The sequence below is a fragment of the Myodes glareolus genome, chromosome 20, assembly GCF_982192425.1.
Source record: "Myodes glareolus chromosome 20, mMyoGla1.1, whole genome shotgun sequence".
Classification (NCBI taxonomy): Eukaryota; Metazoa; Chordata; class Mammalia; order Rodentia; family Cricetidae; genus Myodes; species Myodes glareolus.
The window spans coordinates 20,374,443-20,387,393 of NC_142045.1; the positions used below are offsets into that span (position 1 = coordinate 20,374,443).

General features: G+C 39.2%; 1 protein-coding gene across 2 annotated transcripts in view; it reads right to left on the bottom strand.

The window, feature by feature from the left end:
• Rsrc1 (arginine and serine rich coiled-coil 1) overlaps positions 1-12,951 on the bottom strand; it is a 290,122-nt gene that overhangs the window by 208,017 nt on the left and 69,154 nt on the right. For both annotated transcript variants that reach the window (XM_048424583.3, XM_048424582.3), the window contains exon 4: positions 1,663-1,836. In XM_048424583.3, coding sequence (XP_048280540.1) covers positions 1,663-1,836 — 174 coding nt within the window. The remainder of the gene's footprint in view (positions 1-1,662; positions 1,837-12,951) is intronic.

Here is a 12,951-nt window from a genome sequence, read left to right on the forward strand (position 1 = left end):
AAACATGCTCATGCTCCCTATGGTTATGTAACTAAACAGAAAGGGAAAAAAAAGAACTAACAGAGAACTAAGGAATAAGAATTCTCTGACTGGCACATTTTCATCATCTTAATTCGTATTTCCCAGTCTTTGGAACTTATCTGCATCCATACCCTTCAAATCTGCCATTATACTTACTCTCTCCCTTTACCAAGAAATTACCTCCATACCTTCCCTGGGTCTCATCTGTTTAATCCAGCCTTTCTACGCATGTAGCTGGATACCTACTATGTGATGTTAATGCGAATTGCCAACTTAGCAGAATCTAGAATCACTTAGGAGACAACTTTTAAGCCTGCTGATGAAAGACCTTATAGCCTGGGTTAACTGAGGTGAGAAGACCTACCCTTAAGGTGGGCGGCACCATTCCAAGGTCTGCAGTCCCAGACAGAAGAAACAGGAGAAACTGAGCTGAGGATCGGCATTCACCTCTATTTGCACCCTTACTACAAAGGCTTTGTGACCAGCTGTCTCGAGTTTCTGACACCATGACCTCCTCCACAATGATGGCCTGACACTTAACTGTGAGCAAAAAGAATCTTCCTTTCTAAAGTTGCTCTTCTCAGCTATTTTGACATAGCAATGACAAGAGAAATTATGTAATATCTAATCCCTATCTCTTTTCTTATTATGTTCTAAAACTAGAATTTGAATTTTTCTAGGATAGCTGTAGAATGGTCACGAAAAAATTACATCTTTTAAACTTTTGCCACAAGATTAACATTTCAAAAAGTAAATAAAATCCAGCAGCAGACATGGCTTCATATTATCGCTGTAGATGTGACATAAACGCTGAGAACAGAAGGTGCGGAGCACAGCTCAGGAGTTAAGAGAACTTGAAAGTCTAGGAGATGACCTGAGTTCAGTTCCCAGGTCCCAGTTGCCAGTAATTCTAGCTACAGAGTATTACATGCTCCCCTCACACCCTTTCTGGCCTCCTCAGGAACCAGAACACGTGGACTGTCGCAGTTTGAATGTAACTGGCACCCACAATCTCATAGGGAGCGACACTATTAGGAGGTGAGGCTTTGTAGGGATGGCCTTGTTGAGAAAGCGTGTCACTATGGGGGTGGGCTTTGAGGCCTATGCTCAGTGTCACAGATGACTTTCTTTTGCCTGCAAGATGTAGGACTCTCAGTTACTCCTCCAATATCATGTCTGCCTGCATGCCACCATGCTCCCAGTCATGATGAAAATGGACTGAACCTCTGAAACTACAAACCACCACCTCAATTAAATTTTTTCTTTGAAAGAGTTACTGTGGCCATGGTGTCTCTTCACAGCAATAAAAACTCTACTAAGATATGCTCAACCCCATATCAATACATATACATAATTTATTTTTTTTAAAAAAATCTTTTTTTAAAAAGTTAGGTAGAGGCAAAAAGAACAGAAAAAATGTAAGAAAAATTACATGTTGTTATTAAAATTAACTTAATAAATTTTTAGAGAATAAAAACATCAAGAACCATGCAAGATACTGACTGGCAAGCCCTTACCTTCTTTTCGTCTTAAAGGAATTTGCCCACAAGGGCAGGAGCAGGAAGCAGCTCAAAGAGAAAGTTTAGTTTGCACACTGCTGAGGCATTACTCATCTTCACTCCATTAGCTCTTATCACTCACCCCCGTTTGATGCCATGTACTTCTTTGTCCTTGCCTTTATCCTTCTCCTTGTCTCTCTTCTCTTTGTCCCGTGCTTTGCGTCGTTCTCGGTCCCTAGACCTACTACGAGTTCTTCTGTGGCTGGATCTTTCACTGCTTCGACTATGGGAACGTGGACGAGGTCTTGACCTGGACCTACAATGAACAGATTTTATTAAATAGATTTAGTCTGCCTTGAATTAAACATGCAATTGACCTTTTAAATTAAAGTACTTAGTTTAAAATCTAGAGCCAAAAATTAATTGTGCAATGTAAGTATATGAAGGATAACCTACACACGATCACACTCACTTAAAATTCTATGACGAAATAAAGATGATGATGATTTTGAAGGAAATTAAGGTTCAATTAAAATGCTAGAAAAAGAGAAATTTTGAGCTACAAATAGGATAAAAGACTGCCATGTAAGTTGAATAAGAAAAAAGAATATAATCTTAATAACTATAATTAGTTAATAACTTCTACAGTATAAATTTCCTGAGGAAGTATCCTCAGGTGTATGGGTGGAGAAGACAGAGAGAAACAAAGAAATGTGTGATTATAGATATATAATTTAACTAATCATCTGACTTTATGTACAACATATGACTTTAGATACAACATGCTATTTACCTAAGCTTTATAAATAAAACCAACTTCATGTTAAGGAGAAAAATGCTAGCAGAATAGGTGCTAGGAGTGTGACTCAGTGGGCAAAGTGCTGCCGTAAATGCATGAGGCCCAAAATTCATATCCCCAGGACTCACATAAGAGGCTGGGCATGGTGGCCAGCATGTGTAGCTTCAGCACCGATGGGGGGACACAGGTGGACCATGGCACATTCTGAGACCCTGCTTGCTGAGTGACTTAGCCCAACGGTGAGCTCTAAAATCAATGAGAGAATCTCTCTCAAAGGTAAGGTAGAAAAAAGACTGAGGAAGATATCCTAACATGAACTTCCAGCCTGCACATGTGCTAACACAGGTGAGTGCACCTCACATACACATACAAGAAGGTGTTAGCAAGTAAAGGCTTTCTTGTTTTGCTGTTGTCTTTGCATGTTTTTGCAATGGAGGCGTCCTGTTTTACTCCGACTAGTCTTGAATTTCCAAGTTCCAACAATAAATGTACAGAAAAACAGCACCACAAGAGAACAAGGAAAAGGTAAACAAGGCAAAGTCTTCAAAATTCAAATAAAGTCTTAAGTCTCCTCAAACAATAGAACAAATCAAATGTATTTAATATAATCTGTAAAAACAGTGTTTTCATTATCCTTAGACTCTTTTTTATCTACCCACTGCGACTTCTGACCACTAACCCACCCCATCGAGTGAACGAATAAAGTGATACATCATGAGCTAAGAAGTGAATTCAGGTCCTGGTCAGAGTACTGACAGAATTCCTCTAGCAGACTCAGAATGCTACAGTAACTAAAACTATAATAAGGCACAGGAAAGTGAGCAAAAGCAAGAGTTTGCTGGGGTGTGGGGATGGGACACATATTATTGAAAAAGTTAGCAGTAATGAGAAAGCTGCCATTTATAAGCTTCCATTCTTCAGGTAAACTCAAGACTGCACCCAGAACAGATAAACTCCAACTGAAAATTTTCTGACTAGAAAAACCACCAAGGACCAACTGGCAACACAGACAATAAAAGGTGAATTCTGTAAGAAAAAGTCAAAAATGATATCCAAAAATTTGAGGTAAGTGCTAAGCCACTAGGCTACATGCCCAACTCTGTGATATCCAAATTTTTTTTTTATGTAAACTATTTTCAAAGCTCTGTTTGAAACTCAAATCATCTTAAGAACAGCAGACTCCAAACCGCTAAGAATGAAAGCGTGGACCCAAAATTCCAGCTGTGCGCATAAACACAGACCTCTGCAACCTCAAATCACGTTGATAGTCTGCTGAAATAAAGACTTAAGATCACATTACTGAGAAGAACACAACAGTTTTACCAGCATGATACTCATCATGCCCAGGATAGATTTTTTTTTATATGCTATATAGACAAACAAATATATAAAATGTGCTCCATTCTTGGGGTGGAGGGGGAAACAGTGCAGTGGATGCACATGGACTCTACAGTAGGGGGTAGAGAGAGGAAACAGTGCAGCGGATGCACACGGACTTTACAGTAGGGGGTAGAGAGAGGAAACAGTGCAGCGGATGCACATGGACTCTTCAGTAGGGGGTGGAGAGAGGGACCAGTGCAGCGGATGCACATGGACTCTACAGTAGGGTTGGAGAGAGGGAACAGTGCAGTGGGTGCACATGGACTCTACAATATGGCAGATGCTTGAATTAGCAGACAAAGATTTTAAAGTAGTACTTACAACCATGCTTACAATGAGTAGAAAACTAAGCAATCTCAGTAAAAGCCAACAACAACAACAACAACAACAAAAACCCTCAGGAAAATAAAAAAATAGAAATTCTAGAACTGAAATAATCTGAAAAACAGTATGTGGAATGAGACTAGACATAGACTGGTAGATAATGCGAACAGAATCTGCATCTCATAATGACTCAATCACAATTATGGAATCTAGCCACAGTCGTAGTGGGCATCGTGAAAAGGGTGTTTACTCTCAGGACTTCCAGTGCCAGAAGTCTTGTTTTAACCAGTTAAGCATGAAAACAAAATAAAGGAGATACAACTAGAAAGGGATGAAGTCAAACTGTCCTAATTTGTAGATGATCCAATACTATCTGCAGAAAATCCCAAAAAACTTCACCAAGAGATTATTAGAACTAATAAAAGAATTCAGTAATGTTGCAGGATACAAAGCCAACATAAAAAACTCACTGCAACCAGGCATAATGGCACAAACCTGTAATTCCAACGCTTGGGAAGTCAAGACAAGTGATCAGTAGATGGAGGTGAGCCTTGCTACTCAATGAGGTCTAGGGCTATAGTAGCAAGATCTTCTCTTAAAACCAATTAAAATGTCTCAGTAGCATTTTAGTTTTATTTTTGGTGGTCCTGGGAATCAAACCTAGGGTGTCACTAACGTTAGAAAAATGCTTTGCTACTGAGCTTTATATCTCGCTGACTCTGCAACATTTTAGTACAGCAGAGAGATGAGAAAACCAGGAGCACAAGCTCATAACAACAGCTATAAAATAAAAGCCCAGAAACAAATTTAACCAAGGAAGTTAAAGAATTCTACAATAAATGTTACAAAATCTTAACAAAAGTAATGAAAGACATAAAAACACTGAAATTTTTCCCATGTTCAAGTATTGAAAGAATTAATAGTTAAAACATCCATAGCTCCCCAAAGCAATTTACAAATTCAATATAATCCCTGTCAAAATGCCAATGGCTTTCTTCATGAAGCTATAAAAGAAATCCTAACAGTTAATGTGGAAATACAAAAAAATTCTGAAGAGCTGAACAAAGCTAGACACATCACAATACCGGAATTTAAGAAATAGCTCCACTATATAATCGGAGTCAGCAACACAGTGTGAGGCCTGAATAACAGACACACAAATGGATGGCGCTCAGTACTGATCCCTGAAGAAAACCAACTGCAGCCAAAGTAATTCTTGACTAGGTCCCAAAATATGCACTAAAGAATGGAGAAGCCTCTTCAATAAAGGGTTGTGCTGGAAAGGTAGACACCTAAACACAGAAGAACTAAGCAAGAGCCCCATCTCTCACCCTATACAAAACTCAATTTGAAATGGATCTAAGAATTAAATTTAAGACTGACATTATCAGAGGAAAAGAGAAAATCTTCAAGATATTGGTATAGAAAATTATATTTTAAATATGACATAAAATGCATAAATCTCATATTGACAAATGAGATTAAAATACAGAATTATATATTAACAAATATACTGTTACATAGGTATCAATAATTGGGTTTGTATATATTTATATGTTAACTAGCATATAACATGCATATAGCACTTAGAATTAATGCATGCTAAGAATGCTTAACTTTTATTGTTTATGGATTTCACATCATGCATCCTGATTCCACTCATCCCCCCATTCCCTTGCCATTGAAACCTCCCCACAACACAAAATTTAAGTGAAACAAACAAACAAAAAAAAAAAAAAGAAAGAAAAATCTCAGCATGGAAGCCCCTTTAGTCCATACATCTTTATTCATAAGTGTTTGCTGCAATGAATCATTGATGTTTGAGACCTCTGGCTTCCATTACCCTCTCAACACTGGACTCCTCTTTGGATCTGCAGGACCAGCCACTTCAAGTGCTCCATCAGCTCATAGATGGGGTAAATGTTGGACCAGCTTTCCCAGGTGAGCTCTCCAGAACTGTTCCAGCTAGCTCACCCACTGTAGCAGACAGCAAGGAGACAGCAAGGGCCAGTTCTCCTGCTCTTACACCCTAGGTCCAGCTCACCCTCACTCACACCACCTGGGCCAGCTCTATTGTTTGCCCAGTGAGATGCTGGCCGCTCCCAAAATGCTGCACTTGGTGAGGAGCAGGGCCGGCTCCTCCAGTCTCATGCCCCAACCCCAGGTCAGTTCTCCTGCCTGTCACAAGTGGCAAAGGATGGGAGAGGGCATATTTCCCTTACCCTTGCCATCCCATGGCATACTAGGGAAGGGGAAAGGGCAGCTTTCCTGCTCTCATGCCTACAAGCCCAGCTCACCTGCGCTCTTGCTAATAGAGTCAGCTCTAGTGTGCTGCCCAGACAAGGTGCGAAGCCTGCTCTCAGGTGTGCAGATGAGGGGCAGGGCCAGTTCTCTCATTCTCACCTGCCACAGGTGGCTAGGGATGAGAGAAGGGACAAACCAAGAATTTTTTTTAAAGATAGATAAGCTACTTTCAACGCTAAAAACACTTTAAGAGCTTTGTAACTTGAATAGATGTCTAATAATTAAATGTCGTTTGCTTACTTTGCCTATAAGAATACTGCTGGAAAAGATATATAGCCATTAGTAGTTTACATTGTAGGTTATAGGTGAGGTACATTTTGGCAAAATTTTCATTGCATTCTTAACTAAATATATGTGTTAGAAATGTACATAAAATTAGATAAATATTAAGTTAAGATAAATAATTCCTCAAACAATGGATTTTTTTCAGTGAGTTACTACGCTGAGAACCCCTTTCCTTATTTGCAAAATAGAGTAATGGCAACTGCCATAAGATACCATTTACCTAGGGAATTGGACATTGGCAGCCATGTCCGTCAGGAGAAAGAAGGCATCAAGAGGGCAGCAACTAAAGGTGTGCACTAGTGGGATTTGTAGCATCCGAGACAGAAGCATAGGAAATATGTTTCTCTTCTACTATAGTTAATGCAATAAAGCAGTATTCTGATTCCAAACCTCTACAATCTTAAGTTTAGCATATGACTCACCCAAATTTTGCTGTATTTATTTCTATTCAACAGGAAAGCAAATAAGAATCTAAAGTGCAAAAAGACACAAAACAAAACACAACAGGTCTTCTCCACAGGTAATCCCCGATAACAAAATAAATGACCCATCATGTTTGCTTCAATAGGAAGAACCCATCACCTACCATCCAACAACTGAAGCCTGTGAGGACAAGCAGAGGTCTGGGAGCTAAGGTACTATCCCAGGAAAGCAAGGGTTGACTGGCACTGCCCCCAGACAAACACACCACCATCACTATCCCATCATCACTGGGGCAAGGCTACTGTGATCAGCAAGGCATCTGATCAGTTATTATCAAACCCAGCTTCCCCTCAGTACCTTCCTTGTCAATCTTTACTCTCAATTTATCAATTAAGAAAATTCTGTTAGCTTCACAGCTATCTGACATAAACACTCTGCTGTTGAAAACATATGCCTGCAGTTCTCCAAACTTATCTTGCTCATTATTCACCAAATATAATCAAGAAGTTCATGTCATTCTATGATACCTTCCAATCATTGTTTCTCATTATGTATTAAATAAGGTAGCAAAACCATACCTATAAATTAAGACACCTAATACATCAAATTAAACAAAATAATACGTTTAAAAATACCACAGTAAACAATGTTACAGGATCTTCTTCCTTTAAAAGACAATGCTCATTATCCTCATTATCTTAATCCTCATACTGTGAACCTATCAATCTTATCATCTTCACATTAAAAAGATACTCCAAAGAATAACAGTGGAAGAAAAGATAGAAACTGCAAAACTACAGGCAGAGTTAAATTATAAAATAGTTTAAAATCACACACAGATTTAGCTAAAAAGAATTAAGCTAAAAACAAAATTGATTAAACTACTGACTTCTTCATAATCTGAAGAATTATTTTTCACAAATTTGTATAAGATCCATATCTTGGACATATGACCAGTTTTGTTTACAATTAAGTAGCTTTACTTTCAAATCTTTAGAGTCTCATCATAGAAAAAAATGACAAATCAAAATAAAAAGATTTCCTACTCTGGCCTAACAGACAAAAGAGAAAGGAAACTATATTAACATTTAAGATGTTATTTGTCCCCAGTTCCTTAAATAAGTATCTTTCTGATAAATCACTCTAGAAGTCTCTGGAGTACAAAAGCCAATATGGAGATGTATTATAAGCAAAGAACCATTTGGTAAAAAATGTGGGACTCTAGAACACACAATATATAAGCAATAAATGGACAGCAAGATGTCCTATTATACCAGATAAATGCTTTCAATATCTACAGAATAAGAAGAATAACCATAACATCTCTACATAAAATGAATTACTGCCCTCAAAAGCCAATTTTTCAAGTTTAATTGGCTAATAAGTTCTAAACACATGTAATCAAAACAGATACCTTAATATTTTGTCTTTCAAAAAACAGCTTCAGTACTTCAAACAGTCCTTAAGTTGAGTGCTACAAATAAAGATAACATTTACTATAAAATAAAACTATAATTAAAATTAAATAATTATACATTGAATAAAACCTAGCAAAGATTTTATGTCAGAGGACATTGTAAACAGGAGCCAATTCCACTCACCACCAGAACCTAATTAAAGCCATAATGAGGGGAATTTTTAAAGACCTAAACCCTGTACACTGTGGAAAAGGAGATGTACATCAATGGGTTGGTGGTAAAGGAAAACTAGAAAGCAAGATGCTGAAACTCAAACCTCTACAAAACCAAGATTACATCAAGGAATCTGAAAACTGATTATCACAGTAACTTATTGTCTCCTACTTTAAGAAGATCACAGAGATCAGTGATGCATACATAGCTCTGGGTCTCTAAGGGCATTTTCAAGAAGGATTAGTGGAGAAGACTGCCCTAAACTTCAGCAGGTAAGCAGGGCATACACAATATGAGGAGAAAGAATGAGCAGCGGTGCTTCCTTTCCCGGTTTCAGGTTTCCTGGCTGTGGAGATACTTTGCTCTGTCATGCCTTTCCTGCAACAATGAAATGAGACCTCTGAAACAATGAGTCACTAAAACTGACAAAGAATCAACTTGGCATCAGCCTTCTCCACTAAAAACTGCAGAGAAAACAGAGGAGTTCCGGAAAAGTGGGGGGGGGGGGGCGCAGTGTGTACGGGATATGTGCTTCAATACAACAAACTAAAAAGAAGCACTCTAAGTACTAGCTTTTGCTAGTCACAAACAAGTCAAGGGTATACTATAATTTCTAAATCAATCGTCCAAACTATAACTAAGGACTGCAAGTTTTGGCCAGGAGGGAGGGGCACACGCCTTTAATTCCAGCACTCGGGAAGCAGAGAAAAGAGGATTTCTGTGAGTTAGAGACCAGCCTGGTCTACAGAGCAAGAGCCAGGACACACACGGCAGTTGTACAGAGAAGCCATGTCTTGAAAAACTAAAAGGGGGGGGGCACAGAAAAAAAAAACAGATTCATGGACAAACAGAAAATAAAGACTAAGATAGTAGACTTAAATTTAAGTATATTATGGAGATCAGACTTTTGTCTGATGAGGGGTTGGTGAAGATCTTCTCCCAGTCAGAAGGCAGCCTTTTTGTCCTACTGACAGTGTCCTTTGCTTTACAGAAGCTTCTCAGTTTCAGGAGGTCCCATTTATTCATTGTTTCTCTTATTGTCTGTGCTGCTGGGGTCCTACTTAGGAAGAGGCCTCCTGTGCCTATATCTTGTAGACTACTTCCCACTTTCTCTTCTATCAGGTTCAAAGTGGACAGATTAATGTTGATGTCTTTAATCCATTTGGACTTGAGTTTTGTGCATGGTGATAGATATGGATCTACTTTCATTTTTTTACAGGTTGACATCCAGTTATGCCAGCACCATTTGTTAAAGATGCTTTCCTTCTTCCATTGTATACCTTTAGCTCCCTTGTCGAAAATTAGGTGTTCATAAGTTTGTGGGTTAATATCTGGGTCTTCTATTCGATTCCATAGGTCGACTTCTCTGTTCTTATGCCAATACCAAGCTGTTTTCAATACTGTAGCTCTATAATAGAGTTTGAAGTCAGGGATGGTAATGCCTCCAGAAGTTCTTTTATTGTATAAGATTGTTTTGGCTATCCTGGGTTTTTTGTTTTGCCATATAAACTTGATTATTGTTCTCTCAAGGTCTGTGAAGAAGTTTGATGGGATTTTGATGGGAATTGCATTGAATCTATAGATTGCTTTTGGTAGAATTGCCATTTTTACTATGTTGATTCTCCCAATCCAAGAACAGGGGAGGTCTTTCCATTTTCTGGTATCCTCCTCAATTTCTTTCTTCAAAGACTTAAAGTTTTTGTCAAATAGGTCATTCACTTCCTTGGTTAGAGTAACCCCAAGATATTTTATGCTATTTGTGGCTATCATGAAAGGTGATGTTTCTCTGATTTCCCTCTCTGCTTCTTTATCCTTTGTGTATAGGAGGGCCACTGATTTTTTGGAGTTGATCTTGTATCCTGCCACGTTACTAAAGGTGTTTATCAGCTGTAGGAGTTCTTTGGTAGAGTTTTTGGGACCACTTATGTAAACTATTATATCGTCAGCAAATAACGAAAGTTTAACTTCATCCTTTCCAATACGAATCCCCTTGATCTCCTTATGTTGTCTTATTGCTATTGCTAGAACTTCAAGCACTATATTGAAGTGGTATGGAGAGAGTGGACAGCCTTGTCGCGTTCCTGATTTTAGTGGAAAGGCTTTGAGTTTCTCTCCATTCAGTTTGATGTTAGCTGTCGGCTTGCTGTATATTGCTTTTATTATGTTTAGGTATGATCCTTGTATCCCCAGTCTCTCCAACACCTTTATCATAAATGGGTGTTGAATTTTGTCAAATGCTTTTTCAGCATCTAGTGAGATGATCATATGGTTTTTTTCTTTCAGTTTATTTATATGATGGATTACATTGATAGATTTGCATATGTTGAACCAGCCCTGCATCTCTGGAATGAAGCCGACTTGATCATAATGGATAATTTTTCTAATGTGCTCTTGGATTCGGTTTGCCAGTATTTTATTGAGAATTTTCGCATCGATGTTCATGAGTGAGATTGGCCTGTAATTCTCTTTCTTGGTTGTGTCTTTGTGTGATTTTGGTATTAGGGTAACTGTAGCTTCATAAAAGGAGTTAGGCAATGACTCTTCTGTTTCTATATTGTGGAATACGTTAAGGAAATATACAAAGAACTCAAGAAACTAGGCACTAAAACTCTAATTAACCCAATTAAAAAATGGGGTACTGAACTTAACAGAGAATTCACAACAGATGAACTTCGAATGGCCAGAAGACACTTAAGGTCATGCTCAACCTCCTTAGCGATCAGGGAAATGCAAATCAAAACCACTTTGAGATACCATCTTACACCTGTCAGAATAGCTAAAGTCAAAAACACCAACGATAGCCTATGCTGGAGAGGATGTGGGGTGAGGGGAACACTCATCCATTGTTGGTGGGAATGCAAACTCGTGCAGCCACTGTGGAAATCAGTGTGGCGGTTTCTCAGGAAACTGGGAGTCAACCTCCCTCAGGACCCAGCAATTCCACTCTTGGGAATATACCCTAAAGATTCCCTAACATACTACAAAAGCATTTGTTCTACTATGTTCATAGCAGCACTATTTGTAATAGCCAGAACCTGGAAACAGCCTAGGTGCCCCTCAATAGAAGAATGGTTAAAAAAGGTGTGGAACATATACACATTAGAGTTTTACTCAGCGGTAAAAAACAATGACATCTTGAATTTTGCATGCAAATGGATGGAAACAGAAAACGCTTTACTGAGTGAGGTAAGCCAGACCCAAAAAGAGGAACACGGTATGTATTCACTCATAAGTGGATTCTAACCATAATTAAAGGTCTTTGAGCCTATTATTCGTGATCCTAGAGAAGCTAAATAAGAAGATGAACCTGATGAAGATTATTTAGCTATCCACCAGGAGGTAGGAAATAGACAAGAGTCCCAGGTAACCTCGGGTGCATGGGGGGGTGGGAGGGTTGATGGAAGGGGAGAGGGTTAGAGAGAAGGGAGTAGGGGAGGAACGGGGAAAGCTCGGTGGCCTGGGATGGGGGGGGGGAGGGAGGAAGGATGAATATGGGATCAGGGAAGAATATATTTCAACTAAGGGAGTCATTTTAGGGTTTACAGGAGACTTGATTATAAATGGGATCCCAGGTCCAAGGAGAGATCCCCCAGATTGTTCTCTGGACAGAGGAGAGGGTGCCTGAATCGGCCGTGGCCCATAACCATACTGATGTATATTTTGCTTATCACCATAGATCCTTCATCTGGCGAAGGACGGCGATACAGTCGGAGACCCACATTGGAGCACCGGACTGAGCCCCCCGAGGTCCAAATGAGGAGCAGAAGGAGGAAGAACATGAAAAACGAAATCAGTACTGCGAGGGATGCTATCACCCACTTATACAAGGGAATGGATCTAATGAGAGTTTACCAAGGCCAGTTGGACTGGGACTGAACGAGGACGTGATCTAACCAGATTCTCGGAATTTGGCCGGATTCTCTGAATGTGGCTGGCCCGAAGTCTTTCTGAAAAGCCATTGACTATGATACTGGGACCTGTTTTCTCTGCATATACTGGATTTTGGGGATCCAGTCTGTTTGGACACTCACCTTCCTGGACCTGGAGGGAGGGGGGAGGAACTTGAACCTCCCACAGGGCAGGAAACCCTGACTGCCCTAAGGGACGAAGAGGGAGGGGGAGAGGGAGTGGGGGGAGTGGGAGGGTGTTGGGAAGAGGGGCGGAAATGGAAACTTTTATAATTTAATAAAATTTACTTTAAAAAAAATAAATTTAAGTATATTAGTAATAAATATAATTCAACTAAATAATATAAATAAAAAGAGGTGCTCAAACTGAAATAGCA